The sequence below is a fragment of the Oncorhynchus tshawytscha genome, linkage group LG33, assembly GCF_018296145.1.
Source record: "Oncorhynchus tshawytscha isolate Ot180627B linkage group LG33, Otsh_v2.0, whole genome shotgun sequence".
In the NCBI taxonomy this organism is placed as follows: Eukaryota; Metazoa; Chordata; class Actinopteri; order Salmoniformes; family Salmonidae; genus Oncorhynchus; species Oncorhynchus tshawytscha.
In genome coordinates, this window is record NC_056461.1 from 37,169,027 (window position 1) to 37,185,800 (window position 16,774).

Consider the following 16,774-nt stretch of genomic DNA (forward strand, 5'->3'; position numbering starts at 1 on the left):
TTCTCCTTTTTCTCTTGATTTTTTTTTTTTAAATAAAAAATATAATCCAGACTTGTATGAATAAAAAAAAATGGTTAAAGCGAAGACCGTTTCAGTTTGCAGATGAAGTACCGATCATTCCTCCGGCCACATCTTCAAACTCTCCATTTTCACAAGTTGTAGGCAATTAGAGAAAGAAGACAATTAATAAAGTTGCAACCCAGACATTCAAAGATCAAAAGGTGACAGATTCATCTGTTGAAAAACTACTGCTACATTTTCCATGCCATTTCCTCGGTATATAGGTTTGTAATGAGTCCATCATGTTTGAAAGGATTTGCCGCTGTATCCAGAGACTATCGAGGACGACAACATTGCTTGGTGATGGACAGACGTCTTCATCTTATTACGAGAAGTTCTTCAGAGAGCAGTAGGCAGTGTGTTCAGCGGTGTCCACCTCAGTTTAATTTACAGTATCTCATCTTCAGGGACTCTAATACTTTATCCCCACAACTCTCCGCATTATCATTTGTTTAAAGTCTGGCTTCATCTCACTGCACTGTTCTGTTTTTGGAATACATTCATTTAAATTTTTTTTTTTTTTTTTTTTTTTTAGATATAAGAAATTACAAGAAGCAAAAAAAAAAAAACAATATAAAAATACAAAAGCTTAGCAGCCTCAAAAGTGCTCCATATCATCAAGTCCAAATACTTTCCCACTGTTTTAAACAGACAAACATGTTCAAAAAGCAACAAAAGAGAGGACTCTAGCTATAAAAACCAGGGTTCACACAAGCAGTGGCAATAGCTTGCAAAACAACCTGGAAACAGGAAAGCAAGACCTCAACACTGGCATGTCGGTAAAGGCAATAGATCCCCTTGAAAAATGCAAGGAACTTCTCTGGTCTTACCAACTTTCATAACCACAAGGAAGAGAATTATTAAACAGAATTATTTATGGTTCTTTTAACAAGAGTGAGATGGAGAGACAGGGCCTGTACTGCAGTAAAATATTCCTCGGAAATCTGCCTTGAAACAAGACATTTGCTTTCACAGTTCAATCAGCGAATCAGAGCCTGTATACCCGTGACTCGTCGCGAGAGAAGAGCATGAGGGCAGCGAAGCACCAATGCCAGAAAACGAGTGGCCATTCAGGTAACTGGACAGAAACACAGACCATCATGAAGTCATTTAGGGGATGAGGAGCTGGTGAAAGATTGGATGAAAAGAGCCCTATCCACTCCCACTCTCGCTTAAAGAACCCATGTACAAAAATAACATGCACACATTCATTGGCTACTCATCACTCATACATCTAACATGGGCACAAATTGCATACATCCTTCACAAAGTAAAAACAAGTTTCATGGAACAAAGTAAAAACATGGCCTTTTTATGCATCTCTGTAAGCAATAAAAAGTGTGCAGGCTTTGAGTCTACCACACAGACACCAGCATTCAGAAACATATTTTTCTTCCACTACTTATCCACAACAACTTTTGTTTGTTTTTGTAAGTGCAAACATTCAAGTTTTTCTTAAAATGCAAATTTGCTATAGCTTTACATTTTATATAAAATGTTTAAAAAACAACAGTGTCTCTTTTCAAAAAAGAATATACTTTCTAAACCAAATGCTCATCACTCCCCCAACCGCTCACCATTATTATCAGAGATGTAACCTCCAGTTCCTTACTTGGGTATGTTTGCACACACACATCCACTTGTGTATATTCATATCATAGACATAATATATGCAAATTTTGCATCCTAAAACCAACAAACAAAAAACAGGCAAAACTTCATTTCAAATATTGAAACCCCATGTAATAAAGTGCATTAGTTTAGTTTAAGGTGCTTAACTGTAAGAAGTGCGGAAGGGTACTCCTCTCTGCACACCCCTACCGGCCCCTCACTGAGAGACGAGGGAGAAAACAGTACTTTACAAGGTCCTCATTCAAGAGGGGGCAAAGTAGCTCAGCAGTGCACATTCGTCAGTGTGTGTGCGTATGTCGGTCTGTGAATGTGTGTGTGTGTGTGTATGTCGGTCTGTGAATGTGTGTGTGTGTGTGTGTGTCGTATGCCAGGTATAAGGCCTCAGGTGGATTCAGGTAGATGCTGTGGATCAATAATCTTCCACTGTTTCCATCTCGCCCAGGCTCATCCTGTCCCCTGCGCCCAGGAATGAATATCCTGCAGGAGAAACACCATGGCTCACTTCTATTCACATCCAGCATGGATTCCACTACTTTTCACATCTGGAAAGTACATTTCAGAAGTTTACGGTATTCTGTAGATAGAACCCAAAATGGGAGAGTAACTTAATACATAAATATCACTATATATTTTAACATTTATTTCACCTTTATTTAACCATGTAGGCTAGTTGAGAACGAACTTACTGATTACATTACATGTATGATAACTATTTATGTTCTGTGTCAATGAAGGGTGAATATGGAATGAGTATGGAAAGCTACTGAGGGAGGCAAAGGGCAACAGTTAGTTTTTGATAAGGCAGGCCAACTGCAGAACTACGGAGGAGCAAGGAATTCGGCTCAAGGTCAAGTCAACAGAAGTGAGAAGAAACCTTGGAGGCGGGCCAGAGGGGCACACCCTAGCGACCCTGCTACTACAGTTTTATTTTACACATCTACATGAAGGTTCTAGCATCAGGCAGGACCATGACTACACCAGTGAGAGGAACCAATTAAGTTCCTGCCTAGCAACAGACATGTATAGGCTGTCTAGATGTGTCGGTATGACGATACAAGATATGTATCGTCATATCTTGTCTTTGCAGCTATACGACCCAATGGGATGAATAAACTTGGCCTGTCCTTCCAGTTATTACTCTTTGATAAGACTAACACCTGCATATAAAAACATCAACTATTCAATACTTCACTCAGTTTACTTTTCACTGTGCTGCGAGACATTTAATAAATATACTGTATGTATTATTGAGTGAGTGTTCGCATACCTAAGATGCTGGGGTCGGAGTGAAGCATCATGGTCTGTTTCTTCTTCATCTTTGCAGCTTGGCTGTCATACATTCCTCCCTTCCCCATCTGGGCTGCCTGGAACATGGACTACACAGATGAGAGAGGGGGAGAGAAAAACGTGGTTACCGACAATGTATTGTGTATTTGCAAATTCCAATAAGTGCTCAAACATTAGAAAAGTATAGACTGATATTATAAAAAGAGTGTTGGTCATGACTTGAGGTGGAGCCTACCTGTAGAGGAAAGTTGTTCAAGGACAGTCCTGGAACTTCTTTTGATAACTGGTGGGGGAGAGGGATGTTGGTTACTTATAATCTCTTACACATCCACACCACAAACATCCCCATTGGACTTCACATTTTATTGTGTTACAAAGTGGGATTGAAAACGATTTAATTGTAATTTTTTGGTCAACGAAATACACAAAATACGCTAATGTCCTTTGTAGCTCAGTTGGTAGAGCATGGCACTTGTAATGCCAGGGTAGTGGTCAGGGTAGTTTGATTCCAGGTACCACCTACACATAAATGTATGCACACATGACTAAACTGCTCTGGATAAAAGAGTCTGCTAAACAGAATATACACTGCTCAAAAAAAGGGAACACTTAAACAACACAATGTAACTCCAAGTCAATCACACTTCTGTGAAATCAAAGTGTCCACTTAGAAAGCAACATTGATTGACAACAAATTTCACATGCTGTTGTGCAAATGGAATAGACAACAGGTGGAAATTATAGGCAATTAGCAAGACACCCCCAAATAAAGGAGTGGCTCTGCAGGTGGTGACCACAGACCACTTCTCAGTTCTTATGCTTCCTGGCTGATGTTTTGGTCACTTTTGAATGCTGGCGGTGCTTTCACTCTAGTGGTAGCATGAGACGGAGTCTACAACCCACACAAGTGGCTCAAGTAGTGCAGCTCATCCAGGATGGCACATCAATGCAAGCTGTGGCAAGGTTTGCCGTGTCTGTCAGTGTAGTGTCCAGAGCATGGAGGCGCTACCAGGAGACAGGCCAGTACATCAGGAGACGTGGAAGAGGCCGTAGGAGGGCAACAACCCAGCAGCAGGACCGCTGCCTTTGTGCAAGGAGGAGCAGGAGGAGCTCTGCCAGAGCCCTGCAAAATGACCTCCAGCAGGCCACAAATGTGCATGTGTCTGCTCAAACGGTCAGAAACAGACTCCATGAGGGTGGTATGAGGGCCCGACGTCCACAGGTGGGGGTTGTGCTTACAGCCCAACACCGTGCAGGACGTTTGGCATTTGCCAGAGAACACCAAGATTGGCAAATTCGCCAATGGCGCCCTTCACAGATGAAAGCAGGTTCACACTGAGCACGTGACAGTCTGGAGACGCCGTGGAGAATGTTCTGCTGCCTGCAACATCCTCCAGCATGACCGGTTTGGAAGTGGGTCAGTCATTGTGTGGGGTGGCATTTCTTTGGGGGACCGCACAGCCCTCCATGTGCTCGCCAGAGGTAGCCTGACTGCCATTAGGTACCGAGATGAGATCCTCAGACCCCTTGTGAGACCATATGCTGGTGCGGTTGGCCCTGGGTTCCTCCTAATGCAAGACAATACTAGATCTCATGTGGCTGGAGTGTGTCAGCAGTTCCTGCAAGAGGAAGGCATTGATGCTATGGACTGGCCCACCCGTTCCGCAGACCTGAATCCAATTGAGCACATCTGGGACATCATGTCTCGCTCCATCCACCAACGCCACGTTGCACCACAGACTGTCCAGGAGTTGGCGGTTGCTTTAGTCCAGGTCTGGGAGGAGATCCCTCAGGAGACCATCCGCCACCTCATCAGGAGCATGCCCAGGCGTTGTAGGGAGGTCATACAGGCACGTGGAGGCCACACACACACTACTCAGGCTCATTTTGACTTGTTTTAAGGACATTACATCAAAGTTAGATCAGCCTGTAGTGTGGTTTTCCACTTTAATTTTGTGTGAGACTCCAAATCCAGACCTCCATGGGTTGATAAATTTGATTTCCATCGATAATTTTTGTGTGATTTTGTCGTCAGCACATTCAACTATGTAAAGAAAAAAGTATTTAATAAGAATATTTCATTCATTCAGATCTAGGATGTGTTATTTTAGTGTTCCCTTTATTTTTTTGAGCAGTGTATATTTATTATTATACTGGACAAAAATATAAACACAACATGTAAAGTGTTGGTCCAGTGTTTCGTGAGGTGAAACAAAAGATTCCAGAAATATTCCATACACAAAAAGCCTATTTCTCAGATTCTGTGCAAAAATGTGTTTACATCACTGTTAGTGAGCATTTCTCCTTTGCCAAGATAATCCATGCACCTGCCATTTATGGTATATCAAGAAGCTGATTTAACAGCATGATCATTACACATGTGAACCTTGTGCTGGGGACAAAAGGCTACTCTTAAAAGTGCAGTTTTGTCACAACACAAAGCCACAGATGTCTCACGTTTTGAGGGAGCGTGCAACTGACAGCAGGAATGTTCACCAGAGCTGTTGCCAGAGAATTTAATGTTATTTCGATACCATAATTTGAGAATTTGGCAGTACGTCCAACCGTCCTCGCAACCCCAGACCACATGTAACCAAGCCAGCCCAGGACCTCCACATCAGGCTTCTTCACCTGCAGGATCGTTTGAGACCAGCCACCCCGACAGGTGATGAAACTGGGTTCGTACAACTCTAGAATTTCTACATAAACTGTCAGAAACTGTCTGTCTCAGGGATGCTCATCTACGTGCTCGTCATCCTCACCAGGGTCTTGATCTGACTGCAGTTTGGCATTGTAACCAACTTCAGTGGGCAAATTCTCACCTTCAATGGCCACTGGTGAAGAGTGCTCTTCACAGATGAGTCCCGGGTTTCAACTGTAGCGGGCCGTTGCCAGACGTGTATGTCAACGTTGTGAACAGAGTGCCCCATGGTGGTGGTGGGGTTATGGTATGGGCAGGCATAAGCGTCAGACAACGAACACAATTGCATTTTATCTATGGCAATTTGAATGCACAGAGATACCGTGACGTCATCCTGAGGCCCATTGTCATGCCATTCATCCGCCGTCATTACCTCATGTTTCAGAATGATAATGCACGGCCCCATGTCGCAAGGATCTGTACATAATTCCTGGAAGCTGAAAATCTCTCAGTTCCTTAATGGCCTGCATACTCAGACGTCACCCATTGAGCATGTTTGGGATGCTCTGGATCGACAATGTGTTCCAGTTCCCGCCAATATCCAGCAACTTCGCACAGCCATTGAAGTGGGTGTGACAACATTCCACAGCCCACAATCAACAGCCTGATCAACTCCATGTGAAGATGTGTCACGCTGCATGAGGCAAATGGTGGTCACACCAGATACTGGACTGATTTTCTGATCCATGCTTTTTTTTAACATACATGTGATCAATAGATGCATATCTGTATTCCCATCTTGAAATCCATAGATTAGGACCTAATGAATTCATTTCAACTGACTCATTTCCTTACATGAACTGTAACGCTAAAATATTTGAAATTGTTGCATGTTGCGTTTATATTTGTTCAATATACATATAACACACACCTGCTGTTGCTGCCTCTGGTGGTTGGCTTTCTGTTTGGCACGCCGCTCCAGGAACTGCTTGGCAAACTCTTTGGCTTCCACAGTGTCGCCCAGGTAGGAGCGGATAAAGTCAAGGACTTCGTAGGGAGACTCCACCTCCTTCAGATAGGCCACGATGGTGGCTACTGCTCACAGGAAGACCACAGACATTTACACTTAAAACCAGGGGAAAAGGTTGAGCAAGAGAGGAAATTCTGGAGCCAGGGAGTCTGGCAACTGAGGAAATGTTTGCGTAGGTGTGAAGCAAAGTTTCTTTTAGGAAAATATGGTGCCGGGCAGCAAAATTTTAATTAGGGCTGCCCCCGACTAAAATGGATCTTGGTCGACCGAAAGCAGTCTGTGCTTTCGACCAATTCATTGGTCTAAAATTTCAAACGTGCATATTTCCATAGATAGACATACATTATGCGTTTTAATAAAATCAACTATGCATTTAGCTTACGGTTTGATGAAATAAGACAAATGCCTCAAGAGGGCGCAGGAGACCTAGATAACCATGAGGAAAAAAGTCGAAGGCGAAGAAAACCTTACTTTGAGAAGCTCCACAGGACGTTAGCGGTGGTGCGTTAAGCCAATCAGAAACTCTCAGATCCCCAAATGGGCACATTTATATGCAGGCCAGGTAGCCTATAGGTCTACTTCTATGCGTGCGCATCCTAACATTGACAGGAGCGCTCCAGACAAAAGACGCTGACTAAATTCACAAAACTTGTAAATGGAATGAAATAAACCAAAACTCGTTTCTCACAAATTTAGCATAGGTTGTGCACTCCGACAATGAGAATGGGAAGGCTGAAATAATAATATTGAATGCATTGACAGAAATTACAGTCACCAAAGTAACAAACATCGTAGTTTAAAAATTATAGGAATGAAGGGTAAATGTACTGTACTGGTGATTTTTGTAATTGGGAATTAATATTCACCAATAGTCAAACAATTCACACAATTCAATTATGAAACAATGGATGTGCACAAATTGGCGAGAGAACGCGCATTCTGGAGAGACAAGTGCATTGTGCATCTGGGAGCATGATCAATCCAATGTCTGCATAGGCCATGGAGCATTTACGGTGATACGGCCTCAGCAGCAGTCAGGGAATTCATACTAAACTCAGCAAAAAAAGAAAGTCCTCTCACTGTCAACTGCATTTATTTTCAGCAAACTTAACATGAGTAAATAATTGTATGAGCATAAGATTCAACAACTGAGACAAACTGAACAAGTTCCACAGACATGTGACTAACAGAAATGGAATAATGTTTCCCTGAACAAACTGGGGTTCAAAATCAAAAAGTAACAGTCAGTATCTGGTGTGGCCACCAGCTGCATTAAGTACTGCAGTGCATCTCCTCCTCATGGACTGCACCAGACTTGCCAGTTCTGGCTGTGAGATGTTACCCCACTCTTCCACCAAGGCACCTGCAAGTTCCCGGACATTTCTGGGGGGGGATTGAGAGCCGGGCTCTTCGCTGGCCATGGCAGAACACTGACATTCCGGTCTTGCAGGAAATCACACAAAGAACAAGCAGTAAGGCTGGTGGCATTGCCATGCAGGAGGGTCATGTCAGGATGAGCCTGCAGGAAGCATACTACATGAGGGAGGAGGATGTCTTCCCTGTAACGCACAGCGTTGAGATAGCCTGCAATGACAAGCTCAGTCCGATGATGCTGTGACACACCGCAACAGACCATGACGGAACCTCCACCTCGATCTCGCTCCAGAGTACAGGCCTCGGTGTAACGCTCATTCCATTGTCGATAAATGTGAATCCGACCATCCCCCCAGTGAGACAAACCCGCAACTCGTCACTTTTTGCCAGTCCTGTCTGGTCCAGCGACGGTGGGCTTGTGCCCATAGGCGACGTTGTTGCCGGTGATGTCTGGTGAGGACCTGGCATACAACAGGCCTACAAGCCCTCAGTCCAGCCTCTCTAGGCCTATTGCAGACAGTCTGAGCACTGATGGAGGGATTGTGCGTTCCTGGTGTAACTCGGGCAGTTGTTGCCACCCTGTACCAGTCCCACAGGTGTGATGTTCGGATGTACCGCTCCTGGGCAGGTGTTGTTACACGTGGTGTGACAACCACTGTGAGGACTATCAGCTTTCCGTCCTGTCCCTTTGTAGCTCCGTCTTAGGCGTCTCACAGTACGGACATTGCAATTTATTGCCCTGGCCATATCTGCAATCCTCATGCCTCCTTGCAGCATGCCTAAGGCATGTTCACACAGATGAGCAGGGATCCTGGCCATCTTTCTTTTGGTGTTTTTCAGAGTCAGTAGAAAGTCCTATTTAGTTTCCTAAGTTTGCATAACTGTGACCTTAATTGCCTACCGTTTGTAAGCAGTTAATGTCTTAACCCATCTAGGGTAGGGGACAGCATTTGGAAATTTGGATGAAAAGCATGCCCAAATTAAACGGCCTTCTACTCAGGCCCAGAAGATAGGATATGCATATAATTGGTAGATGTGGATATAAAACACTAAAGTTTTCAAAACTGTTAAAATAGTGTCTGAGTATAACAGAACTGATTTGGCAGGCGAAAACCTGAGAAAAATCCATTCAGGAAGTAGGATTTTTCTATTCAATGCCATTACAGTATCCTTTGACTTAGGACTCAAATTGCAGTTCCTATGCCTTCCACTAGATGACAGTCTTTAGAAATTGTTTCAGGCTTGTATTCTGAAAAATGAGGGAGTAAGAGGAGTCTGAATGAGTGGACCCTGCCGTGTCACAGAGCTTTTTCATGCGCGCCGCCGAGAGAGTGCCTTTCTTGTTTACCTTTTATATTGACGACGTTATTGTCCGGTTGAAATATCATCGATTATTTAGGCTAAAAACAACCTGAGGATTGATTATGAACATCGTTTGAAATGTTTCTACGAACTTTACAGATACAATTAGGATTTTCTGTCTGTGGTGACTGCATTTGAGCCTGTAGATTACTGAAGAAAATGAGCGAACAAAACGGAGGTTTTTGGATATAAAGAGACTTATTGAATAAATTAATGTCTTCTGAGTGCAACCATATGAAGAGCAAAGGTAAGGGATTCATTTTCTCTCAATTTCTGACTTGTGTAACTCTTCTACTTGGCTGGTTACTGTTTGTAATGATTTGTCTGCTTGGCTATATTCTCAAATAATTGTATGGTATGCTTTCGCCATAAAGCATTTTTTAAATCTGACACCATGGTTGGATTCAGAAGAAGTTAATCTTTAAACCTATCTTTTCTTTTTTATTATAATGAGTATTTCTGTATTTGGTGCTCTGCAATCTCACTGGATGGCGGCCAGGTGGGACGCTAGCGTCCCACATACCCTAGAGAGGTTAACGACTGTTCCACAGGTGCATGTTCATTAATTATTGTTTTTGGTTCATTGAACAAGCACGGGAAACAGTGTTTAAACCCTTTACAATGAAGATCTGTGAAGTTATTTGGATTTTTACAAATTATCTTTGAAAGACAGGGTCCTGAAAATGGGACATTTCTTTTCTTGCTGAGTTTACTTGCGCTTTGTGGCGCAGTGCAGAGCTGTTGTCAAGGAAGTGAGTTTGTTCTCTTTCTACAGGATATACCGCCCTCAACCAATCATGTCAATGCGGAGTTATACAGAGCCCACTGCATTGTTACAAAATTTTGGAGGCGCATGGCGATGCAGTACGGGCTCTGCATGCCACTGGAGGCTCCGCAATGGAATAGTTCTGAGATTGCCGCAAATATATATACACACACACACAGTGCATTAATGTTGCACAACATGAGCTCATGGGCTCTCATGAAGTGTTAAATGTATTAGAAAATCTAAAAATCTACATTGATGTCAGAGTGATAAAAAGCATGAGCTTGCGCACACCCAAGAAAATAATTCAGTGTAGAGATGCTGAATAACGGTGAATAAACTGTAAGCTATAAAAACAAAGACTCGCACACTCTACATGTATAACCTCCCATTAATTCATTGGGTAAAAAAAACAACCAACTTTTTGGCATCACAGTGCCTTCTTTTTATAGCTTAGAGTGATTAGAGACACAATAGTGCTGAGTAGCAGGCAATTTTGGTAGGCTACAAGTTTGGTAGGCTACAAATGACCAGCAGCAGCATCAGAGGTTGGAGAAGCCTAATTACCGTGACTAAATGCCTTCATGACTCGTGACCACCAGTGTGGCGGTAATACAGCCCTAAGGCTGATGCAAAATGTTTCTTCACATCATAAGCACAGCAACGTGCACAAGACAGTAGGTTACACGAGAATGTTCATTCCACAACGTTGTCAAAAGCGCACCGCACACGCAACCGGTTTCATTTGACAGATGAAAATATCCATTCAAAATTTTGAAAGAGGGGAGATTAAAGATGCAACAACAAGCATGGGTTGCTAATATGACTAGAACTGTGCCTTTGGCTGCTGGACATTGAAAGTTGATTTGAAAACAAATAGAACATAAGAGAAATAGGCATCAGGTTGCAATGGCATATGGAAGTCTTTATAAAATAATTGCTTCCACGATATGGTCGGATTTTAGCTTTTGAAGCAAGGCAAGACATGCCTCATAATATGCATAGGCTACTGCCTCCAGCTCATTGCAAAGTGGTTCTGATGCCTGCCTACCGTTGCCTATGCACTTGAATGACGAATGGGAAGTGCACTTCAATTACCAGTTGAAAAATATTTAGAATTGCTATGCAATGATTGGACTTATAAAAGCACGTTTCACTACAGCAGCAATGCACATGCTGTTTGAGGAGCTGTAGCAGTTGCTCTCGTGCTGTCTGGCAGAGTTTCAGCTGAAACTAGGCTCTATCTGTATGCTGTCAGCATGTGATAAGATGCTGGACTAATGAAAATAGGTTAATTATGCTAACTAACCTATAGACCGATAAGCATGACTGGTCAAATGTATTTCCATCGACTGGTATTTCCCATTTATTAATAGGCTAACAACTATTATTTTTTGCAATGGGAAATTTTTTCTTCTCCCAGACAATTAGCCGGAGCAAAATTTATTTATCGGCTTTTCATATTTTTGGGGGGGCGGACAGGAAATCGTTTTGAATATATTTGCATTGATGTCAGAGTGATTAGAGGCATAAAAAAAGCATGAGCTGGTGCACACCCAGATAGTGTGAATGAGTGATGACATTATATTTGAATATATTCATGGGGCCGGTCGCAGGGACACAGATCCAGTGATGAAGTGAAAGAGGTGGAGCATTCGTTACCATCCAGGGACGAGGAGGGAGAGTTGTTAGTGGAGGTGTTGAGCGCGTGCAGCATCTGTTCACACCAGGTGGTGAAGCCGTCCTGGGGTTTCATGCCCTGCAGCAGCTTCAGCAATTTGTCCTCCTCCTCTGTACGCTTCTTCCTTAACATGTACTGCTCGCTGCAGGTGGACACGGAAACCATGTTTAAACACACACACAGGCCTTGAAACAGTTTACATACACACAAAACGTTAACACACAGCTTTAAACAGAGGTAAACACAATGCACCACACACACACACACACACACACAGTGAGGCGTACCTAAGAGAGGGGCTGCTGCGGCTGTTCTTCATGCCCATGTTGCGGAGGCTGTTCTGGTTCTTCACAGCCTCCTCCCAGACACCCATACCTCCAGAGCTGCCTTTGGGCTCCATGCCCCCACCAGACCACATGCCCACAGACCCCTCACCCCACTGACCCATAGACAGGCCTCCATGCTGGAGGAAGACAGAGAAAGAACAGAGGGACATGGGTCACACTACTGGTTACCAGGGCCTGGTCCACCAGCCCAAATATATTTTTGCCATAATTACACCCCCCCCCCCACTAGTGTGTCTTCGCTAGGAGTTGAAGCAAACTCAAAACATTGAAAAACCTTGTTTATGAACAAAACAATGTAAATAGCCAAGAATCAGATGGACAAAGTCACACTTTAGTAGACTTCAGAGTCAATTAGACCAGTGATTCCCAACCAGGGGTACTAGGGTCACTGGGGCTACTTAGCCTATTCACAGGGGGTACTTGAGAAGTCTATGGGGTTACTGGTAAAATGCACGAGGGGGTACTTTAGGGGTACTCCGGGCAAAGCAAAATTCAGTTGGTGGTACAGTAACCCAAACATATATATTTTTGTCTTTTTTACCTTTATTTAACTAGGCAAGTCCGTTAAGAACAAATTCTTATTTACAATGACGGCCTAGGAACAGTGGGTTTACTGCCTTGTTCAGGGGCAGAACAACAGAAATGCGAGAGAAATGTTTGCATTGTGGAGTCCTGACCACCTGCCAACGTGGCTGTTGAAATAGACCTTACATGCCAATACCGGCATTTGGCAGGTGTTAATTTTAGGTCCTGCTGGTTACACTTATGGGCATTGTAATAAATATCCTCAGAACACACATTTCTTCTCAGGAAACTACTACACTTTTAAAACCTCCGTGTAGACATAGCAGGACAGCCCGTGTTAATTTTTTTTTTGGTTTGGAAGGGGGGTTCCTCACCCTGTCCCTCTGCTGCTGGGCCCTCTGGTGCTGGGCCTGCTGTTTGAGCAGCCTCTCGGTCTCCAGCTCCAGCAGGCTGAGGCTCTTGCCTTGCTTGGAGAGCGCTGAGACCTGGGGGCCACTCCACACAGTCCCTGACCCTGACCCAGAGATACACCCTGGGCCCCCGGGCTGGGCCTGTTGCAGCAGCTTCAGGATCAGCTCCTGCTGCTGCCGACACTGCTGCTTACGCCTGTACAGCTCCTCCTCATCACGCCTCTTCTGCTCCTCCTGCTGCCTCCTCTTCTCCTCCCGACGCTTCCTCTCTTCCTCCTCTCGCTTGGCCCTGAGTTCAGCCTCACGCCGGTCCTGGAGCTGAGGTACAAGAGATGAACAGAGAGAGAGTCAGGAAGAGAAAGAGAGGAGAGAGAGGGGGGACAAAGTAAATAAAGACAGTACCTTCTGTAGCTGCTCCAGAGATGGCCCCTGAGTGGAATGACTCATGGTTAAGTCCCATAGGTTTGCCTCACCTCCTGGAATAGGCCACAAACACATTACTGACATACAATGGCAAAAATGTATTTTACCTTTATTTAACTAGGCAAGTCAGTTAAGAACAAATCCTTATTTTCAATGACGACCTAGAGGCAGTTCAGGGGCAGAATGACATTTGTACCTTGTCAGCTCAGGGGTTTGAACTTGCAACCTTCCAGTTACTAGTCCAACACTCTAACCACTAGGCTACCCTGCCGCCCCATGTAGAAGGACATCAGGGTGAATGAAAAGATGAGGTCTAGCAGTCTTGGAGGATATGCAAGAGCGTGTGCTTGGTGGTTAGAGTGTTGGGCCAGTAACCGAAAGGTTGCTTGATCGAATCCCCAAGCTGACAAGGTAAAAATCTGTCATTCTGCCCCCGAGCAAGGCAGTTAACCCACTGTTCCCCGGGAGCTGAAGAAGTGGATGTCGATTAAAGCAGCCACCCACACCTCTCTGACTCAGAGATTGGATTAAATGCGGAAGACACATTTTAGTTGAAGCCATTCAGTTGTACAACTGACTAGGTTTCCCCCTTTCCTTATACAAATATGGTAAAATATATTAGCACCCTTGCACTTGAAAATGGAGTGCAATGGAGCAGAATGTCCTCTTCAAAACTGGTTGAATGGCTATTTTTACCCTGTAGGCACCAGCAACTTACCAGCTGTAGGATATATTACATTTGCTGAGAATGACCTTGCCTCCAACCAAATTAATTTGAAATCTTAACAATTTAGTCCAGGCCATTTTTGCCTTTGAAATGAAAAATCATAATTTTTCAGAGATTTTTTGTGTGGTTCTGTGCAGTTGTAAATCAAACAAATACGTGTTAACACCAAAAGTTTTAAATTATAAATTATTTTTGAAGAACGTGAAACAATATATTTGACCGCATCTATATAAAGTGTGCTTATATAAAAGGTGTATGTGAAGCAGATAATGATGCAGCGGGTTCCTTTTCAGTACCTGACTGCTGGGAGGCTGAGGTACGCATGTCCCACATAGACCCATTATCTGGTACTGACATGGACCTGTTCATCATGCTAGATTCCCCACTCCTGAAAACAGAAACACATTAGTACACTCACAAATACCCTCATATCCATCCAGTGTTTGTGTGTTTGCGCCTACCTGTTCATGTGCTGAAACCTTATTTGCAACTGCTGGTATAGAGCTGCAGTGGCTGCTTGTTCTAACTGTTTCTTCAGCAGCTCCTGATCCATATTGCCCTGCGGAACAAGACCTACAGAGTTACCGTACCAACTATGCCACTGCTTTAGAAAACCACCAAGCACACCAAATACTAGGGATATACAATATAAATTGGTAAGCATATGAGAATCGGCCGATATTACCTAAAAATGGCAACATCGGCCAGATGTCTAGTTAACGCCGATGTGCAAAACCAATGTCAAAGCTGTCGTGCATACCTATATAACGTAGGTAGATGACGCTACAAAAATACAGCGCTACACAGAAAAGCAGAAAAATACTAAGCACACAGTTCCAACAACTAAACAAGTTCAAGTCGAGCAGTCGTTTGAAAGAGGAAGAACATTTTAGAGGGGTTAAAACTTGCAAAAGTACTCTACAAGTGGCTGTGAACAAGCGATTCAGTGGCATACTCTCAGAGCCTCTTTACTGTGTCACCACCATGCTCAATGCTTGCTACAAGGAGCGCTACTTTGATGCAGACAAGCAACAGGGTGTATGTGAAATGTTAGACAGCAGGACAAGATGGAAACGGACACAGTGACAGTGTGCACCAAGGAAGAGAGGTCACGGACAGACACAGCTGAAACTTCATTGCTTGACACGCATGATGAAATCCTGGTTGAGACTGAACAACAAAACAGCACAGCAAGTAAGTGAAATAAATGGGTTTGGTTATGTTTTACTGGTAATGGGGACATACGTAAATGCCAACAAAATAACTTTTTGGTCAGTGTGTGTGTTGCAACTACTTAACTGTACTAGAATGCTTAAAAAGGCCGCTAAAAAAATTTCAGCAAATCGGTATTGTTTTTTTTTTGGCAAGGAAAATATTGCATCGGCCAAAAATGTCATATCGGTGCATCCCTACCAGATACACTACTGATTATCTGCTCTGGATAAATACACGTTACAGCTACAAGAGACAATATACATTATACTCAGTAAAACACGTGATTTTGCCTTCGCCACTTTGATACTTTACTTATTCAAATAAATGTTGTTCACCACAGTCAAGTATCTCTGTGCCTTTGCTGTACCTGGGTTAACTGACAAACTAACCCCACACGCGCACACCACTAAACAAACCACCAGTAAACAGAAACACCCAGACAGACGTGTGCTCGCTGACTCACAGAGGACCCCCGAGGTGGTGGAGGCTGTCTCACCAGCAGGGGTGGGGGGGAGGGGCCGGGGGAGAAGGGCACACGCCCCCACATCTTGATGACGTCACCCAGGGGCTGGAAGCCCTCATCACAACCTCTCTTTACCAGCAGTGTCATGGAGAAGTAGCCTGCCTGGAACCACTCGCACATCTCCACAGTGGAGAAGGGACCTGGACCAGGGTCATGACAAAACAATATGAAAAAGTATCTGTAAGGTATTATATGCAAATTGATATGTACAGTGCCTTCAGAAAGTATTCCAACCCCTTGACTTATTACACTTGGTATGTTAGAGCCTGAATTCAAAATGTATTAAATTCATTTTTAGATCCTCATCATCTCAACACATGTTGTTAGACAGTACTGCAAATTTATTGAGAATAAAATACAGAAATACCTCATTTACGTAAGTACTCACATGCCAGAATCAATACTTTGTAGAAGGACATTTGGCAGCGATTAAAGCTTTGAGTCGTCTTTGGCATGTCTATCAGCATTTGTACCTCAGCATTTACTCCCATTCTTACTAAAAAAGAATATTCTCTAGTCTGATGAAACCAAGATTGAACTCTTTGGCCTGAGTTCCAAGCTTCATGTCTGGAGGAAACCTTGCACCATCCCTACGGTGAAGCATGGTGGTGGCAGCATCATGCTGTGGGGATGTTTTTCAGTAGCAGGGACTGTGAGACTAGTCAGGATCAAGGGAAGGCTGAAAAGGGCAAAGTACAGAGAGATCCTTGATGGAAACCTGCTCCAGAACGCTCAGGAACTCAGACTGGAGCGAAGGTTCACCTTCCAACA

General features: G+C 43.7%; 1 protein-coding gene across 2 annotated transcripts in view; it reads right to left on the bottom strand.

The window, feature by feature from the left end:
* LOC112231401 (GRB10-interacting GYF protein 1) overlaps positions 1–16,774 on the bottom strand; it is a 33,840-nt gene continuing 17,066 nt past the window's right edge. The window contains exons 15-25 of one of the 2 annotated variants that reach the window (XM_042311361.1): positions 15,977–16,143; positions 14,727–14,824; positions 14,562–14,653; positions 13,518–13,591; positions 13,080–13,433; positions 12,121–12,296; positions 11,815–11,975; positions 6,552–6,715; positions 3,215–3,262; positions 2,960–3,068; positions 1–2,169 (exon numbers count right to left, since the gene is read on the bottom strand). In XM_042311361.1, coding sequence (XP_042167295.1) covers positions 2,102–2,169; positions 2,960–3,068; positions 3,215–3,262; positions 6,552–6,715; positions 11,815–11,975; positions 12,121–12,296; positions 13,080–13,433; positions 13,518–13,591; positions 14,562–14,653; positions 14,727–14,824; positions 15,977–16,143 — 1,511 coding nt within the window. In that variant the 3' untranslated portion in view covers positions 1–2,101. Of the gene's footprint in view, positions 2,170–2,959; positions 3,069–3,214; positions 3,263–6,551; positions 6,716–11,814; positions 11,976–12,120; positions 12,297–13,079; positions 13,434–13,517; positions 13,592–14,561; positions 14,654–14,726; positions 14,825–15,943; positions 16,144–16,774 lie in introns of both variants that reach the window. The other variant, XM_024398136.2, reaches the window with a different exon arrangement.